Genomic DNA, 14,758 nt, shown 5'->3' on the forward strand with positions numbered 1-14,758 from the left:
CTTACCCTCTGACTGAATCTTACAACAGAATGAAAAGTATGCACACCAGCGTTCTTTGGGGTTTTTTTTTGGCAGGCAGCCAGGTAATTATACAGCTTGACCAACTGTGAATGCTTCACAAATTCAAAAGACCCCCCCCAATTTCTTGTTTTGTTTGAGAAGTACTTGCAGAAACCCCAAAATGTCCTTGTAGCTGTAGTCTCCCCTTTCTCTGCTCCTTCTCTTAAATACCAATCCGTGACTCTCCCAGGAGTCATGCCAAGTGCCACCTCCTCTGTGACAATCACCTTGCTCTGCCTTATTCTGCTGCCCCCTCCCCAACCCCTCTGTGCTTCCGCTGTGCAAGAAATGTGTGTTTTTAAGGTATCTGCCACTTTTTAAGACATTCATCCATTTACCTGCTTGTCCTCCCGTGAGACCAAAAGTTGCATGAAGCCAAGAACTCTGTTTTCCTTATTTCTGTATTTCCACCTCTAGTTTTTGGCACAAGGTAAATACTCAGTAAATTTGTTGAGCGAATGAATAAATACATGGTTGATAATGGTACTGCAGAATATGGACCCTTAGTCTCCTCTTCCATGCAGTTTTGTCAGCAGACTAAGGTTGATACCTAGTATTTCGTAGTGGTTAGCATATAGAACTTCATGTTTACATAAATGCTTAGCGGTTAAACAGCACGCGGTTAGCATTTCTATAAAGTTTTCATCACTATTATTATTAGCTTGTTAACATGAAAAGCATTGCCCAGACCATAAAAGTTTTCATTGTCACTCATGTATTTATATTTTAGCAAATGTCAGCCCAGTGCCTCAGCCCAGACTCAGCGCCTAGTAGTGGGCCAGGTTTCAGGTCCCCCTGCAGTCTCCGGGTACCCTTTCTCCAGCCCCCTCAGACCACATGCTCTTTCTGGAAAATGCTGTGCACTTTTCCAGACTTGTGCTTTTTTTCATACTATTCCCCCTCACAGCACGTCCTTTCCCTTACTCCAGAGTCTAGGGAAACACAATTTATCCTTGAAGATCCAGCTGAAACTTCCCTTCCTCTGCAAAACCTCTCCAGACTCCCTCTCCTTGGTTAGCATTAATCTCTCCTCTCTTGCCTTCGCACTCATGACTTTACAGCACCTCGGATTATACTTAGTTACATCTGTTTCCTGGCTTAGGCTGGGAGTTCCTTGACAGCAGAACTATCTGTATTGGGGGCGGGGGGGAGGGGCTACGCTGTACCAGATATAAGAGCTCAGTACAGGCTTTGGATGCCACAGGAAGGAGGAGCAAACTGGCTCAACCAGAACGCTCCCTCACACCATCTCCCAGAGGGCACAGCTCATGGAGAGATGAGGAGTGGTATTTCAACAGCTGGCCAAGGTCCCAGCTGCTGCCTCTTGTCACTGGACTGTGTGTGGTATCCTGTGTGTAGTAAATATTGGGCACCAACCTTTACTTAACCACTCTCCACTCTCCTCTGCAGGTCAATTCTTTCTTTAGCACACAATGAAGCTCAGATCCTACAGAAAGTTCGACCTCTCTCTATACCTACTATTGTTTGGCCTTTCTCCTACAAAAAAAAAAAAAAAAAAAGAAAAGAAAAGAAAAGAAGGAAAGAAACTTTGCTTTCTTTCCTTTTTTTATTTTTCCAGTGTTAGCTTTAATTTAGTAGTACTTTCACAGACACACCTTCCTGGAACTAATTTTCTACAAATTTCATTGGCTAGAAGGGCTTAAACTGAGGGCTGTTTAAATATGCCTATTAGCACTTCCTTGTATCTTGCTTTATTTATAACTATCTTTTTCTGCCTGATTACAACTTTCATTCTTTTGTTTCCTTCTGCTCTTCTTTCCTTCCTTCTATGTGAAACTTCAACAAGGATAAAAGTGCTTTTTCTTCTGTTTTTCTGCAACTAGTTAGGTTCTTCTACTCAAAAACGGTTTGTTTGGGTTTTTTTCCTAGTATTTTGGGGTATTTTTTTCTCCCAATTTATTTAAGAATAATTATTTATGTGTTTGTTATATATATTCATTTCTTCTCTTATCTCTATCTCCTTGTCATTTTAATGTGTATCTAGAATAATTTCCCATATTTAAGCTTCCAAATCACAGATTTCAGATAATAATTCTTCTCTTGCATTTTTAGCTTCCTCACACACCTTACATGTCTTATATAGGTGTATTTGCATCTTTGTTCTCAGCTAGCTCCAGCTTCATCTCAGTTTACTCTTATCATTTAATGTTGTCCTACACCTCTTTTTTCAAAGTCGATTTTAAAAAAATTATAGAAAACACATCAAATGTTTTACAAAACTTATATTTCCTGTAGTAAGAAACCTTAAACTGCATGCAGTGTCTTTGTATTTAAAACGTACATGCCAATAACCAGATTTGCTGCATTCTCTTTACCCAGTCCCCACAAATGAGTGATAATACTTGACTGCAAGAACCCTCAGTTTGACAAACAATACACTTATTGTTTAATTAGGAAGAAGGCCAAGTTGAATTTGTTGTATCCAAGAATTCTATCCATCCTTCTGCGTCCTGAGAAGGCGGACTTTTGTCTAGACTTGTCATCACACGTGCAAGGTAGCTACCATAGCATCGAGCATTAAGACTGTCACTCACAACCACTTTCAAAGGCAAGAGACAATGAAAGAAGGCTTAGGGCAAGACTGCCTTGCTTTTATCAGGAAAGAAAATTTCCAGAAGCCCCTTGGAAGATGATGATGTTCAGGACACGCTGCTCCCAAACAGGGCTCCTTGGCATTTAGAATATTTTAAGCTGAGGGGGTTTAAGGAAATGGCCCAAGCAGGAGGATCCCCTTGGCCTTCCCCTCACTCTTCCCCCTAAAGCAGGTCATAACACCTTGCGACAAGCGCCCTCCCTGTACTAGGAGGAAAGGAACTTTCTGATCTCCAAAAAGGCGCCAAGAGGAATCCAAGCAAACAAGCCTTGCTAAGTTTCCCTCAGTTTACCATACTTATACTCCCTCACCTGTCATATTTCTGCATCAAATCTGGCCTACAGATACTCAGGTTTAACGATTTCTTTGGGTCTTCATTTCCTTTTGAAGATTCCCATATCTCGTAAAACTTGCATTAAATCAACTTGGATACTTTTCGCCTGTTAATATGTCTCTGCCAGTTTCATTTTCAGATCTGGCATGGGACCTTAAGAGGATTGAGGAAAACTTTTTTCTTCCACTACAAAGTTATCCTAATGTCTCATTGACCAGAATCCATGGTATTTGTGGTCCAACTTGGCTGCAAGAGACTGAGAATTGATTATCTGAATCTTTTAGTTCCCCAGGTAGGAAAGGCAGAAAATCAGAAGGGAGTTCCCACGGTTATTAGGTTGGCAGTGTCTGACCTCATTCTAGCCACCTGGTTGCAGTTGCAAAACGCCTCTTAGTTAGACCCGGAGGAGCAATCACTGTGCACAGCTGCCAGACAAATTTCTTACGTCTGGAAGTTATTTTTCTAGTGTGCTCCATCGGATTCAGAGAGGAATTTTTTTTTTGGTCCCCTGACTATGAATAAAGAATATTATTCCTGTATTATTTAAAACAGACTGTGGGTCTTTGTTTGTCAAAATCAGTATATGCAAAACTCCAACTTCTAAAATGTGCCACTTCAGTGGCTCCTCTAGGTTTTGTCCTTTCTTACACTGATTTCATGTCCAAAAATGCAGTGAGCATTGTTTTTCCTGTTTAGCCCAAAGTAGCTAAAATCTCAGAAGTTGTAACCCCTGAAGAGATAGAAAGAGAATTAATAATGACAAGATAGGATGGGAAGAATTGCACTGTGGAGCAAAAACTTCCGACACTCTCAACAGATTCCAGGAGCTGTGAAGACATCTTCTCTTTTCCTGGTTGGTGAAAATTCTTTCATTGAGGGATGCACTGTGAGAGTTTGTGGAAACCTAATATTTCACTACTGCCATGTTTGCATTTTATTAGGGTTAAGTCCGAACTCAGCAAATATGTCAGATTTTAATGCTGTGTAATTTTTTTCATTTCTTTCCATGTTTTTATGGGGAGTTTCAATAGACAGTTAAAAAGGGCGAATCTGGAGAACAAAATGGCAGCTTTCTTATCTGGAGACAAAACCCCTAGGATGGAGGTTCTCAGTGTGTGCGAGATGTGGTAAGCTCTGGGCACGGTGAAATCGACAAGGTCTTTAAAAAGGATCTTCATCTCATCAATGATATTGACTGTTGGAAAAAGTAGTAAGCAAAATGCATATCTGTACTTCAAGATTTTAAAAACGTAAATGTGATAGTTTTTAAAAATACAAAGTGCTAGTGCATGCAGAGTAGCTTTCTGTCATTTTATATTTTCTAATCAATAAATATAAAACTGCAGAGACTATTATGTGAGAGTTTGAATTTGTTCTATTTAAAAAGGAATCTTTGTACTCAAAAAATGGTTGAGAATCACCCCTAATCCTTTTAAAATTTTTTATGTAGGGAAATAAAATGGGCAGAAAATAATTTTGTAAATCTTGTGTCTACAAAGCACTTAGGAAGAGCAGTTTATTTACTAAAAATAAATGCTTGGATGTCCAATGGGGTGTTACAGGAGAAGCCCATAGGCCATGTCCTTAATATACAGGTAGGCTATGGGAAGGAGGGAGAGAAAAATAGAAAAGTACAAGATGTTCTATATAATCTAAAGGCAGAATTTTGACTTGTGTGTGCGCGCACGTGTGAGAGAGAGAGAATATCTAAAATGGCCCAGAAATAAGAGAAAAGGCCATGAGGGAGCGGGGTGGAGGAACGGGAGAGAACACAAAGGAAAAATAGGGCAAGAGGTCTGTGGATATTTTAAAAGTTGGTTTACAAGAAATTCCCTATGGTGGATTTGACAAGAGGATTTTAAGAATGGGCCCAGCTGATATTTAATTGCACTGGAGCCCTCTTCAGATCATCAGTAAAAATCTACAAAGAGCTTGTAAGAGTGGGATTTAAGTATATGAAGGAAAGGGGGCTCTAATCCACATATGGATTGGAATAGGGAGAAGACTAGTTGTAGAAAGCGAAGGACAGGAATCCAGTGGGAACAGGAAGTTGGTGCAAGAAGCCATCGGAACAACCACAAGTCTCCTGAGGTACACTGGGTGTGTTTGAAGATAGGAGGAGTAGGGAGCAATGTGAGTTTAACCTTACGGGGTGCTGGAACTATTTTTCTTTAAAGAGTAAAAGGATGGTGAGCCCATAAAGCTGGAAGATTTGGAGACATGCAGGTGAGGTTGTCCAGGACTCCTTAATTCTGTCAACACTACCATCGCTTTCAGAAACTTTCTTGATTTTTCTTAAACTGATAGGGGCTCTTACTAAGAAATCCTCCTCTCATGGTACTTAGCACACAAAGGTTCATGCTATTGTCCCTGCTTACATTTTCAGATACCTCCGTCATCTTCTTCCCCTCCTTGAAGTCTGTGCCCTCACCATACAAAAAAATATTTGCAGTTCCCTGAAAGTGCCAGTGTCTTTTCTCCAAACTCATGTACAAGCTGACGTCTCTGCTTAGAATGCTCTCTGTAAACTTATGGGCCTCAGTTATACTTTCCTGACTTGCCTTCACAACACTGTCTTCCAGGATCCTTTGAAAACTGGCTGAGCTGACCCCTGTGCACTGCCATGGTATTACGTATCTGGCCAACTCCTCTATTGCAGGTGTCCTGATTTCTTGCTTCTTTCCGCCAATTGCTAATACACATCTGAACTGCATGGAAGTCTCTTGTTCGCCATTGGACCCAGGGGCTATCATCATCTTTTAATCCTAGCAGACACTCAAAATCTGTTAAATAATTGTTTTGTAATTATTTAGATTCTTACCTTTCTGATGAGTTGGTAAAATCTATAGACATGAAATACGCGTTAGATTTCTTTTTCACCCTGAAACATCCAGCACCATGCCTCTCAGTAAATATTGCTCAATTAAAATGCTCCTTAGTGCAGCTCAGCCAACACTTCTTCACTTATTTAATAATTCAGCACATATGACAGGCCAGCACTGTGTTGAGCACAGATGGCAGACAAGTCCATTTGAGTGGACAGTGCAATTATCAGGGTGGTTACTGCGAGCATTGTGTTGAGGCATTTTCTAGGTTACATCTGGATTTGGTGGCACAATGGTGGCACTTGTGCCACATGCATGTGATCCCTGTTGGACATGCAGAGAAAAGGTATAATGCTCCGTTTTATGAATTGCACAGCATTTCCCAAGCATTTGCCATCAGCTCAGGGCTCTGATAGATCCAAGGAAATATATTTTACCTAGGAACTTAGAATCTCATAGAAAAAGACATGTAACATGTAAAATTAGGAAACTAGCTAAAATACAATGCAATAAAGTTCTGAAAGGAGTGTAACTGGGTACCCAAATTCACAGATCAGATTACAAAACAGCAGGATGTGGACATCAGTGATGGATGGCTGGTCAAGCGGGCAAAACTCTAGACTGGATGTAGGATACTGAGGTTCGGATTTCTGTGCTGCCACCTAACACCTGTGCTACCTGGAGCAAGTCACTTCACTTCACTCGAGGAGGCCCCTGGGCTTACTGGTGAAGGTACAGTCTGGAATCAGAGTGCCTGATTCATTTCTGGCAGGACTTTGATGAGCCTGTTAACCCTTCTCTTCCTCTGTGTCTTCATTCCTAAACTAAAGGTAGTAAGATTACCTACTTTAAAAGTTGTTATGAAAATAAATGAGGTAGATGAGTACCTGGTGCATGGGTAGCAAATGCTTAACAAACATTAGCTGTTGCTCTTTCTGCCTCAGTTTCCTTACCTGTGAACTGGAGGTAATATTACCTCATTGGAGTGTTGTAAAGATAAGAAGTGGAATAGTAATAGAAGTTCTTGGCCCACAATCATTCAACAAAAATTTGTTTACTCTGAATGATAGGTAAAATCTCCGTAACACGGAAGTAAACTTTGAAACAGCCTCTTTTACTGATAGCAAAGAAAGTAAAATGTATCTTGTTTTCAGCATTAAAATTCTGTTGTTTTATAAATTCTTGAATTCCTTTGGTTTTGGTAGTACAAACATAACTGAGCCTACAGCATGAAACATTTTCCCTGTGATTTTTGTCTTAGGGTTTCTATAGTTTGTTTCCCAATGGAAATGAAACATTTCATCAGTTTGGGAAGGCTCTCTCACTGTACAGATTACATTGATTTTCCATTGCAACTTTTCCCCCATTCCTAAAAAGCTTTGCACGTCAGGGGCTGCGATCAAAAGCCTCACGCATCTGAGATACCATTTCAGGCAGGCCACTAAATTCACATTGCTCATAGACTCCAACTTCCGTAAGTTGTGGCAACAAGTGTATATAGGAGCAAATAATTTTGGATGAAAGAATACATAGTGAACAGTCCCAGGGCCTAACAAGACCAGGCAGACCTCAGTCATAAGTGTTTCTGAGAAACAATTATTTCCAAGAGAAACACACTTTAACAATTTAAAGGTAAATTACGCTTGATTTACTTAAGGAAAAAACACTCCTGTAAGTTAAATGAAAAAATGCCTTTTTCTCCCTGGTATTTTGGCAGAACAGTATAAAGTAAGTCATTGTTTAAGAAGAATGAAACCTCCTAAAATTAGAATAATGTAATAAATTACTTTAGTCTTATTATTACTTCTACTTAAATTGTATAGAAAAATTGTATTTCACTGAGACATAGCCAGTTAGCAAATGCACACGTGAGTGTGCTGTGACATAGGAAGGAAAATGATACCATTGAACCAAAATACAATAGAATAAAATACCCATATTAATTTATGATTTACTGTAAATGTAATATATTAGACTCAAAGTTTCAACTGGGAAGTATTTCGGGGGAAAATTTAGGTTTTATGCTTTTAACTGAGATTGGGTACTTTTTGAGGGAAGGTAGGATGGGAAATCATTCTTATCTGGTCTTTGGTCTGAGGGGAAGAAGGGTGTGATACCCCAAAGTATGCCTTTTGGAATGTTGATTATTTTAAGCTGGTTAGTTTTAAGAAAACAAAGATTCGGGGGAAAAAAACCCCAAAACTGACCTTCCCCCTAACTGCCTAAAAGAAGTTAGAGAAAGGATCTGATCCAGGAGGTGAGCTACCATTATAAACAGTGACAGTTTCATATGAACTAGAGTGACAGACAGAAAGGAACCAAGCAAGGCCCCTTCGGTCAGTTTCCTCTGTGTCCCACGGTTGAATACGGCCCAGCAAACATTTATTTACCAAACATTTGCTTTTCATCTCCATAGGAATTGCCTCCTTGCCTTACGATGTCTCCATCCACAACGTCCCTTGTCCTCCTTAGCTGAAGAGGGCATATAAGCTTCAATGGCCTCATCTGTCCTCCGGTGTCATATTCGTATGGGGCCCATTTGTAGGTATGTAATAAACTTGGTCATTTTCTCCTGCTAATCTTTTTCATGTTAATTTGATTATTGGTCCAGCCAGAACTTAGAAAGGTAAGAGGGAACAACTCTTTGGAAATAAACCCATTCCCACTGTTCCTCTTTCTCACCACCATAACTTGGTGTTCTTTTAATGGTTTTCATTTCCTTATTTCATTCAGTAACTCATCCTCTTGGAGAAACAAAACTGAGCTAGGGAGCCTGAACTCTGCTCAACTTAAGAATCTTATAGAACCAGTTTGTGCTCATCAACTCAGTAAATAGTTGCTTTGGCTCTTAGAAACCCAAGTTAATGGAGGGAGGTTTGGAGCTCCCCGAACTTTTTCAACCCAGAGGTTAAATAGTGCTTGGGTTCCTCATATTGAGAATATGCTGCCTACAAAAAACCCGATTTAAGAGCTAACTATTCTGGAATGAAAAATATTATCCCACACATCTATAGCAATTAAAAATTGCATTTTTTAATTGGCTGGTCTACCTTTGATATATACCTGTAAATTGAAGTTTCCTCAGACAGCTCCAGGGTGGATTCATTGCCTTTTTAATTCTATTTTTACCAGCTACTAGAAAAAAGTAACTAGAAAGTAACCCCATGGGAATTCACAGAGTATGTCTCAAGGGCTCACATTAGGGTCCTGTCATCTATCGTCAGGCATGTTCTTGGGGTCTCTAGGCCTCAGCTCCTGCTGGCAATCTTATTAGAGACAAGTAATACTTAAAATAATTAACAATGGGAAGAGGGGAACTGACCTATCAGAATAGACATTGACCAGTCTATTATAAAACCAGTCCACACACATGAATGTCTGCCAGCTACTAACTTCAGTCAATCAAGGTCAGCACACTTCTTGCGGCTCCTTGGCCTGCCTTCATCCATGGTTTTGTGTTGTTTGTCTTTGTTTTTGTTTTAATTAAAATACAGTCACACTTCAGTACTCATTGGCTTCAGAACTTGTCAAACCCTGTACTTGTCAAATTTTGATGAGAAAAAAATTTTTTTCAGTACTTGGCACTTGCTCGGGACTTGTTGCACTTGCTAGAACCTGAATGAGTCACAATACCACCCCCAAGAGAAAACTTTTCATCGTTCAGTAGTCATTGGTTTTGACACTCGTTGAGAGTTCCAGAATGAATTAACGATGACTACTGAGGTACCACTGTATTTTTAAATAATTTTTTAAGTTTTATTTATTGATTTGGGAGTGAAGAAGGGAGGGGGAGAGAAAGAGTAGGAGGGGTTGCGGGGGGGAGAGAGAGAGAGAAGCATTACTTTGTTTTTCCACCTATTTATGCATTCGCTGGTTGTTTCTTGTATGTACCCTGACGAGGGATCAAACTTGCAACCCTGGTATATCTGCATGATGCTCTAACCAACTAAGGTAGCTGGCCAGGCCTGCCTTTGTCATGTGCGTCAGGATCTGCCACCACATGTTCCCACCAATGTCTGTCTGGCAGCCAAAAGGTGATCTGTGGCAAGTTTAGCAACCTCTCTGCCTTGTTTGCTGACATGAACTTAAAGGGCAACAAGAGCTCCTTAAGATCTTGGTGAGTCCAACACCAGCCAGAGATTTCCTGAAACAGCTCCTACCATGTTTGTTTAGAGTCTTCTCCATTCTTAGATCCTGAAGAAGCCATTTGCCCAGGCCTTTACAGTCATGAAAAGCCTCAAGTTTAGACTTTTGATGTGATTTCGGAGTGAGGATAAATATACAGTCAACAAGAGATAAGTGACTGAAGTGAGAGGGGGAGATGGTTAACTTTAAATCTGGTCTTATTTCCTCACAAAAGAGTCTGTAAGTCCCTCATAACTTTACATGTCTATAAATCCTGTCACGTCCTTGGGAATGTCAAGCTATACACAACAATTTGTTTTTGCTGTAATCAGACATTAATTTGTTAAATACATGTTTTTAAAACATACTAATTGTTGTCATGGGTTTTGTCACTTCACGCTTAATTTATGGAAAGCCTGCAGAATTGGGAAGGCCCCGGCCAGGGTCTTCCAAAGTGACTGGTCTGTTGGAACTGCTCCTCTCACAACTAACACTCTGTTATTAGGTCAAGCTGGTTGGCTTGACTTTCTCTTCCCTGGGGATAAGTCTGTTCCCCGACTTCTCCTCAGTCTCTCTTACAAGTAGACTTTCCCTCAGGCTGCCCAAGGAGGCCTGAGAAAGGAGGCCAGGTTCAGCTAAATCTGGGAGCCCAGTGCTCAGTAGGGACACAGTAAACATGCCCCAACAACAAAAAAATACATGCTTGTCTAACCAGAGTACTGATAGACCTGTGGTTTGCTCCATGAGATCTCCAACCAGGAGCCTGCCTGCTCAGGGCTACAAGAAATGGGGGGAAGCAGAAGCAGCCAGGACGCAAGGCCTTCTTTCCTCCACCCCCCCTCTCACCACTAGAGCGGGCCATGGCTACCTGTCTTATACTGACCACCTACCTACTCAGCTCCTGCTTGTAAAAAGTTCACAGCTTTAAACATATTTGAGAATGCCTCAGAGCATTTACATGATTAGTGGAGGTGTGCATTTACTAAGTCTCAGACTGTGGCATCTAAGATTAGAAGGGTCTTAGAGAGTGTGAAGTGCAGCTCTTTCTGCTGGATCAGTGAGCCCAGTGCTACTGATCTGGGTTCCGGTGCCTTTGGCAGCTGGACCTGCAGTGCTGAGAACCTGTGCTTGTGCAGTGAATACTGTTCTTGGTTTCTGACCTTTAGGGCAGATCCTAGGAGAAAAAGCAGTGGTGATGGGGGATACAGGGGCTTAAGGAAACCCTTGCCCTACTCAGTTGATTGAATCATAAAATTCAAAGAGCCTGGAAGACCCAGCGTCTGACTAGAGGAACAGGCATTGGGCCTGGGCCAGAGGTGGCCAGGGTCAGCTTTGCTCCAATCTCTGCGTGGACCCGTGCCAACCGCATATCTTCTGGCCACATTTTTGGGTGAGATGCTTCAGAACACCACATTTCTCACTTCACCTATATCTGTTGTCGGCTCTAGGTACAAGGATTTCAAATTGAGCTCAAAACTGCCCTTCAGAGTCAATTATAACATGTCTATGGCCCTGGCTGGTGTAGTTCAGTGGATTGAATGCTAGCCTGCAAAACAAAGGGTCACCGGTTTGATTCCCAGCCAGGGCACATACCTGGGTTGTGGGCCAGGCCCCTAGTAGGGGACGTGCGAGAGGCAACCACACACTGATGTTTCTCTCCCTCTCTTTCTCTCTCCTTTTCCCTCTCTCTGAAAATAAATAAATAGAATCTTTAAAAAAAGTCTATGAATACTGAAAAATTCCCTAAAAATGTACCCACTTTGAGCCATAGATTTTTGAAAATGAATTTGAGTTCATTAGCTTCTAGTCACTGAAACAAAACATTCCTTCCAGTTTGAGAGGGGTTGGTTGGTGCAGGAAGAACTACTAATACTTTTCATTGTGTGTAATAGCATCGAGGGGATGCAATCGCAGAGCTTAGAGCTTTTGTTTCATTTTTCAGTATCTCAAGTGATTTAATTACCTTGTCTGGGACTGTATAACTCATTCCTCTTTGCGCTTTAATTGGTCCATCTAGGACTAGAGAAAAGCTTGCTACCTTCAAATGCAGGAATAGTATGATAATTATTAAGCCTATTTTCAATATTCTGAATGAAACTGTGGAAATTTAAAAATATAAAGAAGTCAAATAGAATATTTGTCAATATTATTTCATTAAGTCTCAGCATCTTCATAAAATGGACTAAAATATAATTCCAATAACCAAGGTTAAGTAACTTGTAAAAACCACAAAGTGAGTCTGTACCATGCATTCATTATATATATATATATATATATATATATATATATATATATGTATGTATGTATAATTGCCTTTGAATTATACATAGAATTTAAAGAAACTTAGAAATTTCTCCAAACTGTAATTTTCACAACTTAGAAAAATTACAAAAGTAATAATAAAAGGTTTACATTCATCTAAATGTAAACTGCACATAGCACAAATCAAAGCTGTATTCATTTAAACTTTTAGGGAAACATTTAGACTTCCTCCTCTACATAATAAAGTTTCACTTAAAAGATAATTTAGAGTATTTATTCATTTATCATTTCTTTTCAACATAAACAGTTGCATTTTAAACTAAATTCTGAGCATGTATTCAACATCTGCAAATACATATACATCTTACCTCCCCTTGGGATAGCTGTGAACTTGTGTGGTTTAACCTACTCAGAGTTCACTGTACTTTCAAAGCCATATCAAAGTTAAATAGCCCATTTTTAGTTGTTACACTGGAGATCCCGCCACGAAAAATGATCTCATCCTCTCCTTTGTGTCATTCTCACTGACACTATTTTAGTTCACCTTTTTTGTTGATGTCACTGCCTCAGCTTGTCCTTCAGCTCAATCCTGAGAAGTCAAGCGGTGACCTGGTAACTCTTTCCCTTTACACCCAAATACGTTTCCTTGCCTGCTGTTAGATTCAGGAGCCACAGAACACACTCAGAGGAAGCTCTGCTTAAGACAGAACTAGGAATATTGAAAGGTGAGCCTGGTATTATTCATTCTTGACTGGAAGTGGGAAATCAAGAGGAGGCTGAGCAAGGAGCAGGTCAGGGAAGAATGACAGCTTCTCAGCACCCCCAGGATGTACCTCTCTGGGCTTCCATGAGAGAGGTCAAGGACTGAATTCCAAGATCAGACAAACCCACAATGCAAAAGTAAGGAAGTAAGATCCATTCCAAGGTGAATGCCTTTGGTATCATGTGATGTTTTGGATTATTCATGAAATTCCAGTATATGGCCTGGGAATGCATTTCATAGGTGGAACAGAGTTGAGGAAAGCATTAGGAAGGAGAGAATTGTTTGTGTTTGACTTCATTTCTATTACCATTCATCTCCATCCTTTTGAGAACAAACTGAATGGATGGGAAGAGGCAGCTAAAACTATGCAATGTGTTTGTGGGAACTGTAAACGTGGAAGTGAAGAAAAGCGTTTGGTGTAGCAACATAATTGAAATAAATGAAAAATTTCCGAATTTCACCTCTTGGAGAAAAAGTGTTAAACCTCAGTTCAAAAGGCTGGTTTTAAAGAAAGCAGGAGCAAGGTAGCAGTGGTTTTAGGCTCCAAAGAGAATAAAGATCCAATTCATTACAAACAGATGCTGGGAACGTAAAAACATAGTTGTGTTCATTGATTATGTAACTAATCATTTTTATGAAGCCTACTTAGCCTGATTTTAAAAGTGGTTTTTATAATGTTCACTTGTTACAGGTTGCCTATTCGTGACAACAAATGAAAAAGTGTGTGTGTGCTTGTACGGGTGCGCGTGTGTTTACACATTTGACTATCTTACTGGTCAATCATGCCAAAATGAAAAAAAGATTTACTCATCACACTGTCAGCACAATCGATGGGGCCCAGTTTAGCCATTGTGAGACCTCAGCCTTCACATTATAGCTCCTTATCACTCCTCCCACCAGACCCTGTCTCCTCTCCATGCACCTAGCATGCTCACGTGTACACACACACACACACACACACACACACACACACACACACGTGAGACGCGAGTTCCGCTGCTTCTCTAGCCGGTCGCCGGAGCCATTCTGCCTCACTTTACCTCTGGCCCAGGGAGGATGCCGGCTGCCGCTGGCTCTGCCGCTGCCATCAGTCTCGGCTGGTCTCCCGTTCGGGTTCAGACGACCGCGGCCCTCTGTGTTTTCAACAGGTACCATGGTAGAAGTTACAGCCTTTGCCTCGGCACCAAACCACTCCCCCCCGTGGCAACAGTGATCACTTTCCCCATGGTCGCATGCTTAAGAAGGTGAAAAAAAAAAAAAACAACAAAAAAACTTCAGGCAAAGCCAATGTGATTTGTGACCAACTTTGTTTCTATTTCCGAAGGCTTTGCCCTTTTCGGTGACACAGGCTGTTGCTATTCCAAGCAGCCTATCACAGGCAGTGGGAGGGCCGTGTCTCCGAGGACTGTTTGTGCCTTTAGACGCAGACTTGGGCGCAAGGGGTTAAAAGGCTTGGGAAGAAACGGAGCTCCGACTCCGCGTTTGGCCCGTTAACGCTGGTTTCCTGCACCTTTGAGAAGAGGCACGAAAAGAAGCAAGCAGATTCGAACGTAGGCTGAGAGCGAGGGCCCAGAATCCTCACAGATGGTATCAGTTAATCGTGCAGAGAGAGGAACAATTTATGCCAACACATACCAGAAGGGAAAGTGTGTCAAATTTTCAGCAAGACTGTTATTCTAAGACTCATGACACTTACCAGCTTACACAAAGCAGAAAACATCTTTATTGTTTCAGCCGGATTTTACTTTAGGTGAATGCCTTATGTGCTCCCTCTC

The 14,758-nt window shown here is 40.9% G+C and overlaps 1 protein-coding gene across 1 annotated transcript in view; it reads right to left on the reverse strand.

The window, feature by feature from the left end:
• SLC2A12 (solute carrier family 2 member 12) overlaps positions 1 to 14,301 on the reverse strand; it is a 50,773-nt gene extending 36,472 nt beyond the window's left edge. The window contains 1 exon segment of the mRNA XM_054569999.1: positions 14,024 to 14,301. Within this exon segment, the coding sequence (XP_054425974.1) occupies positions 14,024 to 14,138 (115 nt within the window). The 5' untranslated portion in view covers positions 14,139 to 14,301.
• Positions 14,302 to 14,758: the final 457 nt, after the last annotated feature.

This window comes from Pteronotus mesoamericanus, unplaced genomic scaffold, assembly GCF_021234165.1.
Source record: "Pteronotus mesoamericanus isolate MK-2021 breed Mesoamerican mustached bat unplaced genomic scaffold, CSHL_Meso_final contig_20, whole genome shotgun sequence".
Classification (NCBI taxonomy): domain Eukaryota; kingdom Metazoa; phylum Chordata; class Mammalia; order Chiroptera; family Mormoopidae; genus Pteronotus; species Pteronotus mesoamericanus.